Raw genomic sequence first — 20,398 nt, 5'->3', positions numbered from 1 at the left:
CTTGTCTTCTGATACCACAAGTAACTCTTTCAGCATCAAATGAAACATATGAAGTGCCATTTACATCTTCTATTTACACTATAGCTTAAATTACATACCTAGTCTAGCAGGCATTAACAGATGTGGGGAGAATAATGCCAGCATTATCTCTATATGAGCATAACATTTGCTTAGATTTTCAATACATTACTAAGCTTTGTCTTCATATAAAATATCACAGTTGAATACCTCCTCAAACTTGAAGTATTCTGTGGTAAAGATAATTTATTAAGCCTATAATCCAAACACATGTCCAATTTTTTGCACAGTGTTAACCAACAGACTGATATCAGGTGCTTGGATTTCACATCTTCCATAAGGATTCCCCATGCAGTAAGCATTCTCCTAAATGCTGACTCTCTGGATCTTTCTGTCCTCAGTCCATGCAACACCAAAAGCCAGCAAGCTAAACATGGCAGAGGGGTACACTTAAAGTGGAACCAGGAGCACTTTTTTTACCATCTTCTGCTAACCATATAAAGAAAAAAATAGAAGTAATTAATTTGAAAGGAAGTAGAAATAGAAGACGGAGGAGAAAATGACTGAGAAGTATTCAGACAAAAAGGGGAAAATGTAGCACCTCTCTGCAGGCCTCTCCTGCTACCGAACAGCTGGAAGAGTAGAGATGGAACAGCAGAGTTCATGCAACACTAGTCAAATTGCAGAATTTAATACAGAATCAATACACATAGCTTGATGTGTTTGGCATATTCTATGTCTCCAAAACCAAAAGCAGCTTTTAAGACTCTTGGAATAAACTTGGAGGTTTTCATTACTGAACTGCTTATTACTTTAAATATATGTCTACTGTAAAAGATACTACTCTGCAGTCCTGGAAATAATAGCAAAAAATTAAAAATAGGTCAGGCTGTGGAGTGGGAAGAACTATTCAGGGAATATCTGATAATTAGGTACAAGAGTAGAATCAAAATGCTCAAGATGTGTTTTCCTTCACGCTTAGAAAAAAACGTAGTTTCAAACTATGGTGAGATGGTGATTAATAAAAAAAGTGTTCTGCACCTGGCTGAGGTTGTTTGCCTCCAGGAAGGTGTATGGTGATAGAAGATGACGTAACGTGTACAGAGACAGAAGATGATGCATCATATAATGTTCTTCACAGTTCTTTAAATGAAGTCTGTTTTTATGGGAACATTTTGCCCTAAGGTGTTCACAGCTCCTAGTTAATGTCAGCATTCAACTGCCACTGAAGTAATGAGAATCCCAAGCATATTGGAGGGCATATCGCTTGGTTTGCTCCTTGTCCAATCTTACATGCATGGGCCTGCAGAGAGGAATGTCACTGTGCAGGTGAAAGTCCCTCATAACTGGAAGTACCTACAGTGTTTAAATCCCAACACATCAAGTTGATCTCGCATTCACTCGCATTGGCCTCTCCAGCCCTTCCCTGGCACAGTCTGTTACCATTACAGAAGCAAGACTTGAGGAGCCAAGGGTGAGGCTCCCCACAACATTATGGTGACCCAGCCCCACGAAAACGTCACTCTCCAGTAGTTAATCACAAGACACCACGGCTGACAGACACTCTGCATTTAAAATTCACTTGTCAGGGACAAACAACAGTGGAAATAAGCAGATGCACAGACACGGTGAGGATTCCAAAACCCAAATGTGTCTACTTGAATTAACCACAAGCCTTGCACATTTCAGGCCAGGCGCGTGCCCACGTGCACTGTTCTGGTTGTGCTCTCTGCAGAAGGCCCGGCCCCCCACTGCCCACCTCAGAGTGTCCCCTCTCTCCTGAAACCAGACTCTCGCCCCAACAGCCATTTTTTATGTAAAATCATGTTACATTCAGGCACCTCTTCACGAAGATCCGAGCAATTCATGAAATCATTGATGATTTGTGTGTTGCTCAGTTTCCACTCCACAGAACTTCTGACTTGAAAAACTGGCTTGGCCTGGGCAATAGCCAGGTGATTGTACAAGAGGGTTTGCACCTGAACAAATTGCTTCCCAGGCTTAAAACCTCAGCATTAACCCTATCGGGACACTTCAAGTTTTAGTCTAAAGAGAAACAAGACCACAAGAGCATTCATAATAAATTTAAAATCTACTGTACTCAGACAGAATCCCCAGTAAACTAGAAATTACAAACAGTACAGGCAACATTCCCTGAATCCTTGCACTTATTCTGAATAGTAGGAGGACCATCCTTCCACCCTTGGCACGCCAGTCTCTTTCATTGTACTTTAGTCGTATAAATATCCCATGAAGAGAACCCACTGACAACTCCCAGAACTCCTCCACCACCGCTCTCATCTCTCAGCTGTACAACAGAGCTGATTTCTCACCTAATGGTGATGCGCTGGCACAGGCTGCCCAGGGAGGTGGTGGAGTCACCGTCCCTGGAGGTGCTCAAGGAACAAGGAGATGTGGCACTGACGGACACGGTCGGCTGAGTTAGGGGCAGACTGAAAGATTACAGCTGTCTTTTCCAACCTTAACAACTCTGTGGTTCTACGCTAATACCCACCACAGCTCACACAACGCAAAGCACTCAATTCTCATAATGAGCTTTTCAGAAGACGACGTAGGAACATCTTTCTCCCCCAAACACAGTCAGTGTTTCTGTCCCAAGGCTGAACTACTAGCAGAAGTAATTGAAATGAAATTTCCTCTCCAATTAGGGGTGTCAGTTGGAGGCCATTTATTATACTGTGCTAAGTAAAAATTGGACCTATGCATTATCAAAAGCATCAAATTTCCAGATCTTTCTCATCCTTCTCAACAGAGCGGAAACATTTCTTACTTTTCCCATTTGAGCAAGGAAATGTGTGGCATGACAGCTGTCACTTTAAAGTTAATTATAGCACAAATACACATTTTTAAACTTAGCTTTTTGCTACCACAAAAATAAGTATTCTGCTTTACTTTTCTTCACAGTGGCAATGTATATGCAGAGGAGGTGGCATCCTCCTGACACACACAACCTTTAATGTCAATCTGGATGAATCAGCATAAAAAGACAGTGAGTGCACCAAGATAGCACCCATGATGTGCTCTGGGCACCTGACTATTCCCCCCTCACTGCCTCATACCCAGCAAAAGGTGGTTTCTCCTATTTTTGTGGATATTTAAATGGAGAAGAGCATTTTGTTAGTTACCAAGGAACTGATTGTTGGAAATATTTACAACGATTTTCAGAGAATCGCTGATTGCAGAGGTGTCTTGCTACTTTCCACGCTCTCGTAGTAGTTCATTCCAATGGTTTTAATCAGTTATGGAATTAATGCATCACCGATTGCCTTTCACCAAAAAGAAGAGGAAGGAAATTTAGAGTATCAGTGGCTAACCTGGAAATGGTATATCCTTCCTAACAGAACCCCATCTTTGTGGTCCCCCAGGGTTATCTTTCTCAACATACAAATAAATCTTCCCTGCCCAAACTGTGTAAAAAAACCCTCACTAAACAAAGTCAAATTCATAAAACCCATAAAAACTACTCAAAATTCCTAAAAGTCACAGCCTGTTCCTCCAGACGGGACTAAACACTGTTAGAAGAAAAATGAGGAAACAGTAGAAATCATCATTCTAAGCCCATCTTTGAAAACCAACACACGGCCACTTGCACAACGACACACCGCTGCTACTGCACGGAACAACTTAGAGTCTATCCAAGAGAAGTCATGCCCAAAGCACAAGAAACAAAAGGACTGAAAAACAAAGACGTTTAAATATGTCAAAATAATGCTTAATCTCTCCACAATTCAAATTCAATAGGTGATGTCTCAGTACAGCCATGTGACAATACTGCTCCACGTGTGCTTTGTACCAAGAAATTCCCTTATTTACTCTGTAGCTTAAAGTTATAAATATTTATACAGAACCAGTTTGACAGGTAAATCTGATTTGTGTTACGTCACTCCTCCCATGACAAACTCCTCAGTATTGCTCTTGACTTCTCCTATCCTTCCGGGAATATGGTTAGAAGAAGAAATGGCCCCGTGCCCTGACCAGAGGAGCAGATGGCTCACTTTCCCAGTGCCATTAGGCGCACCGAGAAGCCCCCAGCTGCACCACAGAGCTCATTTCAGCATAATGCACCGCGGAGGAAGAGCTGCCCTGCACAACATCCTAATGCAGAGAGGCCATATGGGAGCGGAGCCCTGCAGGATGTTTAGCAGGGATCAGACGCCATCGTTATAGAGATGTGTGTCACAGCACAGTGGTCAGAATGCTGCCAGTGGCCCAGAACTCAGAGCACACAACCCATCATTAATGCAATGGGACTGTACACAAAAGTTTTCCATATGGTTCATGGGAAAATTTTGTCAGATATTTCACACAGCAAAATATTCTTCGGTGCCAACAATTTCAACTCCATATAATAAATTTATATTACTTTTTTAAAGTAATAAATGTACTAAAAAGTAATGAACATTGTACTTTGAAAGGGAAGCAATGAAAAGGGAAACATATTTATCCAGTTAATAACATGATACTTCATTCAAAGTGCAGAGGTGCCATGATGCTGAGAATGCTGGCTCCCAGGGATGCCCTGGTTCTGCTACCACAAGGACCAAGACGTGCAATGGCTTATCACAGCCAGCTACTGCTAGGAACACGGTCACCACGAGTGCACGTGTGTCCCTGGGACCAATGCCCCAACAAGAATCCCAGTACAGCAGTGTGCTGTCAGACGAACCAACTCATTTATTACAACACACATCGCACCAACCCAACCTGCCTGCCCATCTTCCCCACGACAGCAGTCACTGAGCCGGGCAGGCTGCCAGCAGAGCATGGCAGAAGGTGATATTCCCAGCAAACTGTCACACATGCTCAAATATTTCATTTCCAGGGTTGATTGAAGACTGTGGCTTCTGTGCTGCGCGAAATAGGATTTCTACTGCCCAGCTAAATGCAGCCGCTCTCTGCTAGGGTGTCTCATATAGCTGATCATTTTCAAATGTCTAATATTCATTTATTGATTTAACCAGATAAAAAGTACTCTCTTTTCCATTAAGATGTGCAGCAGATTTACAGGTCAATTTCTTTCTTTCTGTTCTTCAAATACTAACAAATAAATGGAATTGTAAATTTCAAGTGGGAGTTTTCTAACAAAGTAATTGCACCGGAAACCTTGTTAGTATCCCCAAAATTGTGTCAGTCCTCGATGACCAATTTCAAATTCATAATGGCTCATCAACAAGGCATTAAAAAAAAAAAACATGCCTCATTCTTGTTGTGCAAAACCACTATGGACTCCCTTTCTGCATGGAAGTCCATGACTGTTGAATTTGCACAAACAAGCCGACCTTTTTGCGTGCATAACATGGTCCAGAATGGAGAGAGCTTTACGAAAATCAGGTTCTGCAAACAGGAGGAATAAGGCTGCTCCAGTTGCAGCGGTCCAACAGAGGCGATGTTCCTACAGAGCCGTGTCCTCATTCAGCCACAACAACCCAGCTTGGCGTGGGAGCCATGTCCTACCTGCCTCATCCTTTGCAAACAGGCACAGGACAGGAATTTACCTCCCTTTCCTCTTCAGAGTCAAGCATATAGAAATAATGAGCTTTACCTCTGACACTTCTATTCCTCCTTCAGACTCCTATTGACTCCACTCCATGAGTTTGAAAGGCAGACCAACCAACAGCTGGAAACTCAAGGATCTCTTTTTCTTTTTAGAAAAATAAAAAGGGCTAAAGACAATAAGGCTTGTATTTGTTAACAAAACTTCTAGTGCAATTCTTTGTGACCAGAATCTAAATTTTATTTTTTAAAGCAAAGACTTTCTTTGTTCCCAGTAAAATTTCTAATAATTGCCATTTGCACAGAAGCCAACTTTGATAAAATTTAACCTGTAAAAACAGAATCATAGCAGGAAGCAGAGTAACCTCCATCCCCCTCATTCAATATGTTTCTGTGTTGGAGTTACAATCTCCTAAAATAGACTGATTTCCTTTATGACAGTTCATGAACAAAAATTTACCACACAATCAAGTCAGAGCTTATATTCTGAGTCTTACATAGATTTTAACTCTATCAGCCAATCAACCGATGAGCAATTCTGATGCTCACGGCAGCTGTTTACTCATAAACCCAAATATATTGCATTGGTCAGGATTAGCCACCTACCTCACTCACCAAGCCTATTCCTCCAGTAAGTTTTCAGGCTACATGTGTTAAGCTCCACGGAACACCTGATGAGCAATAATTACGTCGCTATTTCCCAGTCTTGAAGGGACACCACTGTACTGCATCAGAGCTGATACCAGCTATTAGTGCACAGAATTCAATGGGATTTTATCAAAATCCAAAGACTAACGCGTGACTAAGAGCACTCATCCTATTTATTGCTACAGAAACATATTAACATATCCAAGAAAAAAAACTAACAAGGATGATTTAGAATTTAAGGTGATGTATTTCCCTAAGAAAATCATGTACTACACGTCAAAACATTTGCAAGCCCTGCCCAGTGCTGCCTATATCATCATAATACTGTTTTGCTACTTTGAATAGTGAGGCAGCTTGTTCTCAGTAAGGCATCAATCCATCATTTTGTAGAAACAAACCCATATCACATTCACATACTACGAGAAGCAAGGAACAATGCATTTAAATGAATATCTATAAAAAGAACGAACCGTGGATCTGCACAGTATGATTTTTACAATGAATACAGCTACAAATCATTAAGGAATTACGCCTAACGTACAAGGAATATGACTTAATCTGTTTATAAAGGAAGAAAGCAAGCCTAAACAGCATTAAAACAAGTAGCTTGGAAAAACATCGTAAGAATTACTCGCAAAATCCTTAGATTACCTTTTGGATCGTCTCAACATGCTGGTAGCAGGCAGAGAGAAATTGGACAGCACAGTCCAAAAGGAGTCAGACATGATCTTTAAAAGCTTTCATTGCTGGGAAAATACAGCACAATCAAGCCACTAGCAATAAATAAGGAACTAAATAATACCAGTGACAGAGCCAATGCAAATTCCCTGTAGACCTTGCAAGCTGTTCCATTAATGCGAGACAGGCAGGCAGGCGTGCATGCTGCTGCTCCCACCGCCTCCATCCCTGCCTGCCGCTCTCTACCTTAGGAGGCAGTGCAAAATGAGATATTTATTCCCTTCCCATCGTGTACACTTTAGAACCAGAGCTGCGTGTATACACAACAAACATTATTTATATACATCTCTCCCTGTTCATCCAATTGCAATCAAAACACTTTCAAGCAAAGCCACGAGCGGGGATCTATTGGCAATGCTGAATAACACGCTGCTTCCAGGCTGTGGCTGCACAGACAGCACCACTCACTGCCGACTTTGGGGTTTTATTTTGAAATGGAGGCCCTTCTGCTTTGTAAGTAGGAGAGGGGCATTTTGCTTATTTTTTAATTAATCTTCCATCTTCAAATGAACCCCATGTTTTGTCTTTAAACGCCCCAAGTGGATTTTAAATAAATAAAAATAAATAAATAAGAAGTAAGCCACCCACCCATGTACACGTCAGTCAGCAGCAAGCACAACTCCCGCTGCCACCAAACAGCTCTGCCAGCTGAATTTCAGCAGCAAGGAGCAGGGAACGGGCGATGCACATCAGAGGTTTCCCACACGCACCCCTGCACAGCAGCCACAGGTTCACGTTGTCCCCTTTGTGCCTGTGCAAGCTCCTTGCCATGTTTTTGCTTTTTCCAGGGGCTCCACAAAACCTCGCCGTAGCTGCAGTGCTTTTTGTTTGTTTTTTAATTTCAATATGCAATCTATTTTCTTTCTGTTGTGGCTTTTTTAAGCACTTCTGCCAATAGGAAAGCTAATGACGTTCTCATATTTCAGCCTTCTTGAGTGGCTTTTTATCACAAGCACGAGGAAGATGACAATCAACAGCTGGCACTGCCTGCCGTGCACAATGCACCCCTTAAAAACATGCAGAAAAGGCTGGGAGGAAGGAATCCCAGTAGGCTCCCATTAACTTTCCACAGAATCATATGGAAGAATTAAATGACCTTCCTAACACCCTATAAAAATGTAATGTTTTTAATAGACACATTTATCAAAAATGACACCATCTGATTCAGCAAAGCATCCCCTTCCATCTGAGCTTCAAAACACAGAAATGCGACTTTGCACGCTGTGGAAAGCAGAGCTATGTCCAACATGGCCACCCTTTCCAGCCCATTTAGACACTTGCATCAAATGCTTCTCCATCACCTTTTACTTTGATTTCATTTAGAGGGCAACCAGATAAAACTCTGCCCCTATCTGTTGCTGATCAGAAAGAAATACAAGATGGATCACAGAATCATAAATGTTGGAAAAGACTTCTCAGATCACCCAGCCCAACCCCAGGCCACCCCACCATGCCCACTGACCACATCCCTCAGTGCCACATCCCCATGGTCCTGGAACACCTGCAGGGATGGTGACCCCACCACCTCCCTGGGCAGCCTGTGCCAGCGCATCACCGCTCCAAGAAATAACACATACCAATCAAGCTTAGATACCATAGAAAAGCATCACAGCATTATATTCAGGGTACCACATGACCTTCCAACTCCAACAAACCTGTTTTTGAAAAGGTATACAAATAGTCAGATTCACTCCATCAGCTGAAACATGAATTGAAATTCAAAGCAATAATGGGGACAAAAATCTCTTTGTTAACCAACAAAGCAGACCTTACAGCAACAAGAAATTTCAGACTGCTTACATCTAGCAAATAAACTAAAACCAGCTAACCCCCCCAAATTTATACTCATTGTGTCCTCTTCTCCTGAAAGTGACTGAAAAAACAGCAGCTGAAGACATACCACCCAACATTTTTATATTCCTTACAGAAAAGGCACAAAAAGGAGAAGCCATTTTAGGAGAATGTTCTCCATGGACACCAGTGGCAGCATCAACGAGATGAAACTCTGCCCACCCTCAGTGTTCAGGGAGCACCCCAGCTGGGCAGGGAAGAGGCAGCCGTGATGCTATTCGCATGGTTCTGCAGAGCCCATGAATTGCAAGAAACGCTTTGGAAATTACATAACATGGTTCTCAAACAGCAGGAATTTCTTTAACACTTCTTGTCCCTGCTTTTTCACAATGTGTGTTCCACATACCAATAAAAAAAAAAAAAGCTCATCTTGCAAATTAGTATCTGCTAAGTGCGTATTTTGGGACAGTTCCCTAGCATTTAATACAGAGAGGTTCAGAATATTCTGAAAAATACAGGTATGCGGTGATAGTGAGTGATGGTGAGATGCAGCGTTCCTACTAGAATAGCAGAAGAACACGCTGAAATCATCAAAAAGCTTTTAAAAATCTGTCCTGTCCTAAAGTACTACAGTGTCAACATGTGAAGAACGCACTCCAGTAATAAAAAAAATAGAAAGCATAAGTATTTGCTAATGACAAATGAAATCCTTTTAAGTAACTTTATTATTGTCTCTGCATGATAAGCAAAACATTTTGCAGAAATAAGTCTAGAAACTTCTCACTGGTTCAAAATCACAGCCTTCTGCATGTCAGAAAGCATGCCAACAAAAATAGCACAAACACAAACATGTTACCAGATGAGCTTCCTACTTCATTTAACTCATAAATGAGACAATCCGCCTTTGTGAATTCCCAAACATGAGCTATTTCCAGCCTGAAGAAACAGCCTTCCTTATAAAACACTCCCACTTGCCTTTCAGGGTCTCCATTCTCCATTCATCTCCTTCACCCAATTCATGCCCAAATTGTTCTCAGGAAAGATCAGAGGTTCAGCAGCTCCTGCGATGCTGGAGTACTTCCCTGCTGACCACATCTGTCACCCCCAGGGCCCTCCTGACATGGAATCCACTGGATATCCCATGTCAAAGACATGTCAATTTCTCACCTTTACCATTACCTGAGTAGGACACAAATTAAGCCTGCTATTAAATGGGATTACAATTAGGCAAACGGTCCACATGAAACCCATTACTTCCCAGGCTTCTTTCATAGCAGCCACATTTCTGATTTAGAGGCTTTAAATTCACATAGAATATGACCATCTTAAATAACAGTTGTCCTTGTAAAAGTAAGCTGAACTTCCTTACCAAGGAGATCATTGATGTCATGTTAAAAAGAGCATTGCAGAAATCAAACCTCTTGTGACTGGCCAGATTTTAGGTTGACTATTGATCAGGAAATGGTTCCCACATTTTTTCACTCAATTTTTAAAATATTTCAAACAGAATGAAACTTGAAGTACCCAAAATTTCAAGTGAAAGTAACTCGAGTCATAAAGCAAAGGAAAACTGCGTAACAGAAACCAGTTGCTACTTGGGAAAACCTAACTAATTATTCAATCACTTCAACAGTTGCATTGTATTAAGTGTCACATAAATAAGTGGTACTTTCAGACTTGACATTTTTGAATAGCTGTATACTTCAAATACACAAATTAGGCACTAGAAATATCTAAAAATTAAAACTGTTTTACTAGCAAAAGCTGAATTGTTTGGAGGCATCAAAAACAGAAGATAACAATCTATTCAGTTTTATTTTAAACTTTAAATGGCACACTTAGCAAGAGAAGAAAAGCATTCCAAGAAATATAAATTAACACAAATAAAACTGATGAAGAACAGAAGAGATAACTGCTGTATAACGCTAATGGTGCTGTCAAAACTGTGCAATACATAATAACTCCACTAGAAAACTTTGACCTTTCAGTGTGAAGAAAAAAGCTCTTCCTATATACCTCTAAAAATGTAAAAATAAATTTAAAAAATCAGAGCGCAGTTCCTTTAAAAGGAAAAAAAAAAAAAGAAATGCATGGAAGATGTGTGCTGAGCTATTTGGGGCATCATTATTATTTGAACAGTGACCGATGCAAATGCCGAGCAGCCCGCCATCTCGAGCCATGTAAGCAGCAGTCAGACAGAAGACACGAAGTTGGATATATCTTTAGGGTTCACTTCTCTATTGTTACTTGCTAGCTCGTACAATCTCCCCTTTCTTCATTTCTTGGCAGAAATAAGTGAAGCTCCATGCACCCCAACTACAGCTCAATTCAGAACCAAATGCCTGCACCCAGATTTCAAGCACTAGCTCCATACAGAAGGACTCCAAAGGACCCATGCTGCTCAAGATTAAACCAGCCAAGTTTCCCGGGGTGAAGAATAACGAAACTGCTCTCTGGTGTGCATTTCCCATGCAGATAACGGCCTCCATTAGTTTAGATAATGATTCAAAGGATCAGAAACATTTGCTGAGCTGCGGCAGAATTAGCTATAAGGCATTGAATGCTCGTATACCAGAATAAAAGCTGCCAGCTTCTCATGTAACTTTAATCTGGCAGTGTTACTGAACTAACTGGGGTTGTCATCGTAGTGAATAGCCTGAAATGCTAGCTAATGCACTGCAGTGTCCCAGCACAGCAGCAACCCTGTTAAAGCACTGCTGAAGGCTGATAATAAGCATGCGTTGCTAAAACACAAACTTAACTGTGCCCCAAATCCAACAATTGTTTATTCAAATTCTCTCTTTACAAAAATGCCACTTTCTAGCTTGGTAGTATTCCTTACACTGTTCACAAACTGCACTAGCAAGATATTGGCTACTGCAATACGTTTGTTTAATGTGATTTCCAGCTCACCAAATTGATGATTGGGCTCAAATGCCATGGAAAGGTCAATTAGTCTCTTCAAATAAGTTACTAGAACTAACATTCTTTTCCTAGCCTGTTTTCTTCATATATGATTCAAATGTCAGTTATCTTATTTAATCAAATGCACCCTCAACATGCAATTCAAATGCCATAAGAAACGAGGAGCCATTTGGAAAACAACAATACTGAGCATTGGTTTTGAAAATTTTGCTTCATTTTTAGACAGAAACCTCCTCGTGTTTTATCCAAAACGTTCTTGAAGACACTTGGTGACAACTGTGTGAGAACAGAGCACCTCTGCGCTGCTCTGACCCCCCAAACCCTTCTGCAAAGGTTTTCCCTCCTCTCCACGAGCCAAAACTCAGCCAAAGGAAAACATCAATTGAGCTTCCTGTTGCCACCGTGGCATTTTGTCATCGTAATCATGAATTATTTATCATGATGCACTTAAAAGATGTGCTTAAAACATTTACTTTTAACCTCTAAGACTGTGTTACTGAATTAACTGTGCAACCATACTTGCAAACAGGAAACATAGAATCATTAAGGTTGGAAAAGATCTCTAAGATCATCAAGTCCAGCCACCAACCCATCACACCATACCCAGGCATCTTCATCTCAGCCTCTCCACGAAGCTGCTCAGCACCCACATCTGCACCCGCTCTCTGCAGAACTCCTCCAGCACTGGTTCCCCATCCTGACCAAGGGACCAGGCTATGGCCAAGTCTTCCCCCGCAAGGTCTTGTGTATATCCCAGTAACACCCAGTCCTTGAGAGACATTGCCATAAACCATTCCAACAAGACCACAGCAAAGCAGATTTGTAAAACAGGTGTTGATATACTGTTTTACAGGGAAACTACAGTACAGAATTTTAAAGGATAAATTAAGAGAAAAAGCAACAGCAAAGGCACTTTGCGCTGTGTAGGGATGGAGGGGTGAAGAACTACCAGCAGTAGCTGGTTACAACCAAACTGAGACAACACACACAACTAAGGTAAATGAAAGAAGCAAATGGCAAAGACAGGGAAACGACACAGCTACTTAAGTGGGTGAATCAGGCAGATTTTGTTACTCAAGACCACAGCCATCAGCTTCCAATACCAAACAGGGCTCCCATCACTTACGCAAGAGCCCAATGTGTAACATTCATTTCGCAACACCATGTCCAATCACGGAATCGTTAAGGTTGGAAAAGACCGCTAAGATCATCCAGTCCAACCATCAGCGCATCACCCATGCCCGCTAACCATGTCCTCAAAGGAGAAAGACCAACACAGCACAGCTGGCAGCCAGCCTGAAGGAGAGCTGCTCCTTTGGGCAGCACATCACCCAGAGGCAAATCAAGCCTGAACTCCCAACGCAGTGCTGCCATCCGATTTGTTTCTGGGTATAGTTCCACCTATCTGTCCCAACCTGCATGTTCAGTGCCAGCACTTCCACCCCGCAGCTCATTTCCTCGCCGCTTGTTTAACACAGTGAGGCTCAAATGGTAAGGATATTGTAAAGCCCTCGCATTTACCATGGCTTTTCTGAGACAAAAGGCTTATTTTGTAGGATGCTGGCTAGGAAGAGTTATTCTGGGAGCAAGGGGAATGCTAATGCAGTGAACAGACTAAGAGGATGAATTTTACATTTTCAAGCATAAATTCTTAATGAAGTTAGAGCATGGGATAAGAATAGACTTTACAAAATAAGCCATGGTGCAGATGATACATGAGAAATCAAAACCATGCGAGGGAACATCATGAGTGCTGGTATTAAAAAAAAAGAAAGGATAAAAAGTTCACCCAGTTCTAAGGGAGAATTGCATCCTAATTTGGCCATGAATTTTTAACAGAAATCGGTCCCTACTTTAGTTATTCCTTTGGAATAATATGAATCTTCACAGCAAAAGCTTAGCTTTAATCTGAAAGTCTGGGAAAGCAGTGATAACATATCATCAGCCAGCAGGCAAACAAACTACTCGAGGTCGCAAGCCTCCGAGAAATACACAATGTACAAGGCAGAATGAACACGAGAACAAGCATGGAACGCTGATTTCTATATAATTACAGATCAATACATCTCTGTAAGCGGGTTGACAGTAACTCCGGGGAACCCACAAAGGTGATGTATTAGTAAAGCGACATTTCTTAAAATTTACACGATATTTAGAACCTCATCTGATATATGTTTATTTATATAGGTATACAAAAACAGAAGTAAATAGGGCCACACATGTCAGAAGTCTGGAACACTGAGACAGATTTAATAACTTACAATAAATTTGTCCAGAGTCAATTCCTTCCTTGGAAATAAGTACAAAATAGACAGATATGGAACTCAACAATTTCTGCACCATCCAATGAAAATTGCATTTCAAAACACTGAAAACAATTTTAAAATTTGCAATTCTAAATTTTATTATACTGTAGAGTAGCACATTACAAAATGGCATAAACAAACAATATAATTAGCAAAAAATATAACAAAAATATATAAGAGCACTGCTCAGACATTTTTAAAACAAATGTAGCCCCTCCCCCCCCACACACCAACCAACCTTTAAAATATCTCAGATCTAAAGCAAAAAGAAAATGTAGATAAAGAGGCATCTCCATCTCACATTTCCTTACTTGCTCCCCAGGTTTTGACTAGCAGAGCGAGCACTGTGCAGACCTGGTAGACAAAAGAAAATAAGCACCTTTTGGACTTTTGATATTTTCAACTGAAAACAAATGTAGGATTCTGTGCTACCTATGAAAATGAAACTAGAGATAAACCCAAAATAATATTTTCAGCTCTTCAAATGCTGTTACACAACACACAAACTACTGCACAGATAGCAGCAATCACACCCGTAAATGAGCACCACCTGCTTGTCCACAGAATGCACTTTCTGCAGAGAAAACACGACTTGCGAAATCATAAAACGAAGTCCTTCCCAACAGCGGTCACTTACAGCAGCAGTATGTACAAAGTGGACCGCGGCGTCCCACGGTGCAGCCCGCAGCTGCCCTTATTCCTAACCAGGAGGGAAAAGTTGCAGAAGCGACAGGTCCTGGTGCTGCGATCCATGGCGGTGCCAGGAGGCTGCGCGCGGACCGGGGCTGCAGGCTGGGACACGTCCCCAGGGCAGCTCCTCCATGCCAAGGGTGCAGCTGCAACCAACTCCATTTTGTCCAAACTAATCGCAAGTTGTCTGCGACTGAAATGCTGACGTTTGTGACTTAAAAGAAACGCCTCTGGAAACATTTGTGCTTGTGGAAAACTGAGAGTTTGATGATTTTCTGGAAGAACCCAAGTATTGCTTCCATAACTTCTCTTTTTTTAAAATGCAAACAAATCCCTGTTTCAACCCAGAGAGGTGTCACTGCTCCGATGCCCTCCTGACCGTGGGTCAGTGACATCCCTGCCCCAAGAACGGGGCTCTGAAGGAAGGCGAGGGCAGGGGATGAAGGAACACAAAGCACACGGAGCTCTTTCACCACTGCAAAGATTACGGTTTGAAGATTTTATTTTAAGGCGTTAATAATTCATACTGACAGTGTAATGTAAACTAGGCTAGAAGATTGCACTCTCAAGTACCACACCAGGGATTGAATGACAGAAGAATAAACACTGGCCAAAGCAGCAAAACTTTAGGAGATATCTGGGACTGCGAGAGAATCTGGTGCACAAAAACATATTTTAGATGAAAAAACACCTACAGGAGAAAAGAGAGATTGAAAAAAGGATATAGATTCATAGAATCATTAAGATTGGAAAACACCTCTAAGATCACCCAGCCCAACCCCACCCCATCCCACCGTGCCCACCGACCATGACCATCAGTGCCACATCCCCACAGCTCTGGAACACCTCCAGGGATGGTGACCCCACCACCTCCCTGGGCAGCCTGTGCCAGCGCACCACTGCTCTTTTGGAGAAGAAATTCTGTGCAAATGTGAGCAGCTGTGTCATGTAATCACTACTCCTGCCTGTTTCGGGTCTGTTACACCAGCATTGGGTGCTGGGGATTAGTACTTCTCTGCTAGCAATGCAGGGCTGTTTGCAGACTCACAGGCTTTCTAAGACAAAGCCAGAAGTAGTACCTGGTCACCTCATAGCACAGCCAGAAACAACAGGTACGAATCACTCAGATTGTCAGCGAAAAGGCCGGCACACACACATTACATCCCTCCAGCTCACCAAGGCAGAGGGACACGTTTCCCTCCCGGAGCCTCAGGCCCCACAGACCTGCAGGTGGTGCTTCCCCAGTGGTGGCAGAGGGCAGCCTGCAGCCAGGAATTCACACCTCCTGCTCCGAGCCTGGTCTTTAACGCTTCCACTTCTGCAGCCCCAGGCGGGACGTAGGGACTTCAGCATTTACGGCGTGTCTGAATGAAAAAATTATACAGCCCAACCTGGAGAAAGGTGAGCAATGCTGCTCCTGAGGATGGCAAGGGAAGGTGAGCACCTCCTGCATGGACACCGCTGTACCAGAAAAGCAACCCCCAGGGTGCAAGAGGAGAGAGCAACTGCGTGTGGTTAAGTAATAGGGCAGAAAATCCATGGGTTTCACTGGGGCACTCGCAGGCTGTATCTCAGGCCCTACAGCTTTACCAAGTTGCCGACGCTGTTACCAGCATCACCATACAACATGTGACAACCAGCTGGAGTCACCAGTTTCCCAGTTCAACCCTCGGCTGCACACTGGCGTAAGCCAACAAGGCTACGGAGCTCCTGGCAAGGTACATGAACTCCTTCAATACCAGGCACAGACTCACACCAAGGTGATCATGCCCGTGTATTTTGCCAGCCATGCAGCAAGCAAACACTTTCCAATCAGCCTAAGAAATCTAAGCCAGTAATTTCTAGGCATCAGCAAGATATCTTCCCACAGTCACCATCTCCTGCTTGTAGTCTCAGTGCCAATCCGCTATTCACAACAATAACAACTGGTACAAAAGAAATTTAAAAAAAATCCATTAACAGTAAACAAATTCTGGGAAACTCATTCATTAAAAGTGAGTTGCGCAAATGCTGACCCATGATTTAGCACAGTTAGGAAAGCAGAACCTGCACCAAATCAAGCACTGACCCAGGAAGGTGTCACTTGCTGCAAAAACAGAACAATTTCCAAATGTCAGTCCAGCTGAACACAGCCCTTTTCATTAATACTTGGACATCTGTCAAATAGGATACTAACGAAAACAAACTGACCAAGAAGCTGTATCGAGTGACTTTAAACTAAGATAAAGTTTAAGCAAAGAAAGGAAACTATCACCAATTCTTGACTTACCTTGAGGTATTTCAAAAGAAAAACAAAGAATCTCATCAAGTTTAAATTCTGACTTGTTTTTCACCTTATCTAGCAAAGTAGAACTTCTGTTTGTGGGTGCTGCCCTGCTATTGTAAAACACATGTACTCCTCAAACCAACAGCTTCCCGTGAGTATTGTACAAATTCTGGTTTTCTAAGAAACTCTGCAATAATGAAATTACAGTGATGAAGGTCTTTAGTTACACAGCTCTCATCGAGACACACAGATAGGTTTTAAAGAAGTGAGAGACCCGGTCCCAAGGAGCCCCTGTTCCAGCAAGGTGGATGCAGCTGAGCTGAGGGCTTGCTGCAGTACACACAACCATCAAGGCCTGGCTGTGAGTACAGGTGTGCCCTCAGCTCTGTGACAGCCTACAGGAGAAAGGCTTTACATCAAGGCAGGCTCAGAAATGAAGTATTCTGGAGCAAGGTTAGGTTTCCTATTTTGCTTCACGTGTTACAGCAAGGATCTGAGCACCATGACATCCAGCAATGGCGACCACATTTTGTATAGGCTAGAAACAAAAATCTTTAAAACTATTCCTCAGTGCTATAAAAAATCAATAGCTATTATCAATAAGCTTTAGCAAGGCTGGAATGTCTAAGCAAAAACATTCCTACAGCTCTGTAAGAATACGTTTCACAATTGACATCAGCTCATGAAATCAAAATAACACAAGAAAACGTCCCTGGAATAACACAGAAGAATCCACCTCTTCCCTTGATAAAGGATAAAGGAAATTCCCACCGAGATCCCACCTCACCAGCAAAGCCAAAAGGCAGAACCAGGGCACCCTAACACTTCCAGTCTGGTCACCACAGCCCAGTGAGGCCCTTTCTGGATGTACTGAAACTAATTTATCTCTTACTGAAGGAGTTACAGGGTGCAGCGCTCCTCAAAACGGAGGAAGGCACGAGCTGCTTTAGTCTCAAGGCCCCTCACTTCCAAGAACAATTAATTCACTGCATCTTGAAAGCAACTTAGTATCAAGAACTGCAGTACATCCTCTTTTAGATTGAACAAAAGGACCAGTGTGGGTGTACAAAGACTCACCAGCTCATAAAGAAGACCAGCTGAGAAACATGGCCTCATACTCAGTAACTTGACTTCCAGGCTACCCGCAAAAGAGCACAAGCCAGAATGCAAACACGAGGCCCACGGCTTCAGTTTAATTTTGGACATCATTCTCTTTTCTTCCTAAAGACACATGATCTGAATTCCAACCCACGACTGCATCAACACTAGCAGTCTTATTTCATCTACTACGTATTTATTTTTATTGTAATCATGCCACCTCACATCTTTTACTCTTTAAAAGGTTTACGTTATTTTCAGTTGTTCAAAGGCCATGTGTATCAAGTATTTTTGTTCTCAGCTCAACTGATTCTTTCAGAAGCCAGGAATTTCCATGCTAACTGATGTCAGATGCACAAACAACTGTTTGTTTGTCCATGTAAAAATATCAAAGGCGTTACACAAAAAGGGGAAAACCTATACAGCTACTTGCAAATGCAATACACAAAAATTGAGAACATTTAACATGAAGCCATACACCTTTCAGTTACATTTTCCACCAGCTCCCAGTATTATTTGCACAGCAATGGAAATGAGCCACTGCCTGGCCAACCTGGGGGTGTTAAGCTGTGCAGATCAATGACAGCAATAACTCTCCAGGATGAACCTTTGCTCCAAGCAAGCAGCAATGGCTATCACTGGCACTGTAACCAAGTAAACAAAACTACAACAAACAAAGGCAGGATAAAGCAGGATCAAGAGCTGCACAGGTGAAAGCCACAAGGACAAAAATAAAAAGTTATTATAGTAGAGCTAAGCTCTTACACAGAGCCACGTCTCTGTGAATCATCAACCACTCGGCATTTAAAGAGCAGATGGCTGGAAGGTCCCCATATGTGAAAAATATTACCATCAAGAAGAGACCATAGTAACAGTGAAATATAACTTGATACTATGACTTTTATACAAATTATTCTTAATGATAACACTGACCCACGCCAAAAGCCTGAAAACTGGAGCAGTCCAAGGAAAAAGAGCAGTAAGCACCAAAAAGGCTTTAGAAGTCAATAATCATTAGATCCCCTCACAGAAGGAGCTGTTCTCAACCTACTTCAACAATAATCTAATTTTGATAATTAACCACTACTTACCAGACTGTTAATTAGCCCCAATTCTAAACAGCATTCAATCACCTTTAAGCACCCTTACAAAGGAACATTACCCAATACCAGCATTTATGTAACAAGAATTCATTCCCAATCATATTGGTGACAATGACATTAAAACAATAAGAGACAGCTCTTCAGTCACTGCCTCCATTCTGCAGGGCAGCAGCAACAACAAGCTGGGCAGTCACCTCTCCCCATGGCAATGCACAACAAGCCAAGAACAGACATGCACAACATCTCTATCCTTTGCTGACAGCCCCATTTCCACCCAACAGATGCAATATACATTTCTCTCCATTAGAGGGACAGATACCTAAAATAGCTAAACTTCACATTTTCTTGTTACTCCTCCCAGAGCTGGCCAGCAGGAGCAATCTGCCTCTGAAATAACAGGCTAGATTCAGAGGCTATTGCATTACCACCTGATGAGCAGCTGAAATTTGACCAGCTACCTCCACAGTGCAGCATGCGAGCTTCAAAACCAGCGCTCTGCTGGCTCAAGTTTTAAGCAGGTACCACTTAGTTCCAATTTCATAATTGCACACACAAAGATCTCGAGATCATGTTAGCCATTGTCTGGGGTAATCTCACTCGGTATCATTAGCAAGGGAACCAGAGGTTTCCACTGGGGTCTTGCACGTTCCGTAACAGCACAGCGTACAGCAAGAGCTATTCCTGAATGGGAAACATGTCAGCCAACCTCCCAAGCACCTCAGTATAAACCGAGCTGTTTTGGACTTTTTTTTTTTTTTTTTCATTTTACAAACTCCTTGCCCCATATTGAAGTGTACTGACAGCAGGATTCATTTTACTCATTATCCTTTTTGGACATCATATTGCAGACAGATCTCGGAGAGCTGACTTCTTATAGAAGCTAATGAAGATTTACAGTGAACAGAACAGAGTGCAGTAGGTTAGCGCACACCCACAGTTCCAGGCAGGGTTTCTTAAGGACCACACTCCAGGCTGCTTCACTTTGAGGTTGGTTTTCTTGACATCAGTGATGTGTGGGAGGGTTTCTCTTCTGTATCATACAAGCGGAACATGTACACAGAAGGCAGCAAAAGGTACAGCCAGGAAATTGCATGCACACTCAGGCAGACAGGGCTCCATTCATTTTATCATCTGGGCCTTAAACTACAAATGAACTAAAAAAACGCGTAGAAACACAACATAAACCTGTACGCTACAAGGCTGAAAGCAAGTTACACGTTACCAGGCTCTTCCCTTCTGTTAGGTTTTATTTTCTCAAACTAAAAAGCTGTTAAGTTCATAAATGGTTACAGCGACACCAA

At 42.2% G+C, this 20,398-nt stretch overlaps 1 protein-coding gene across 3 annotated transcripts in view; it reads right to left on the bottom strand.

The window, feature by feature from the left end:
- Positions 1–20,398, bottom strand: part of MAST2 (microtubule associated serine/threonine kinase 2) — a 151,287-nt gene that overhangs the window by 64,433 nt on the left and 66,456 nt on the right. Inside the window, exon 1 of one of the 3 annotated variants that reach the window (XM_021405167.1) lies at positions 6,832–6,866. The exons of the other annotated variants lie outside the window; for them this stretch is intronic. Within the exon in view, the coding sequence (XP_021260842.1) occupies positions 6,832–6,851 (20 nt within the window). The 5' untranslated portion in view covers positions 6,852–6,866. Of the gene's footprint in view, positions 1–6,831; positions 6,867–20,398 lie in introns of those variants that run through there. 3 annotated transcript variants of the gene reach the window in all.

Source organism: Numida meleagris, chromosome 7 (genome assembly GCF_002078875.1).
Source record: "Numida meleagris isolate 19003 breed g44 Domestic line chromosome 7, NumMel1.0, whole genome shotgun sequence".
Lineage (NCBI taxonomy): Eukaryota > Metazoa > Chordata > Aves > Galliformes > Numididae > Numida > Numida meleagris.
The sequence above is the reverse complement of the archived record's forward strand: the minus strand, read 5'-3'. Positions and strand labels throughout refer to the sequence as shown.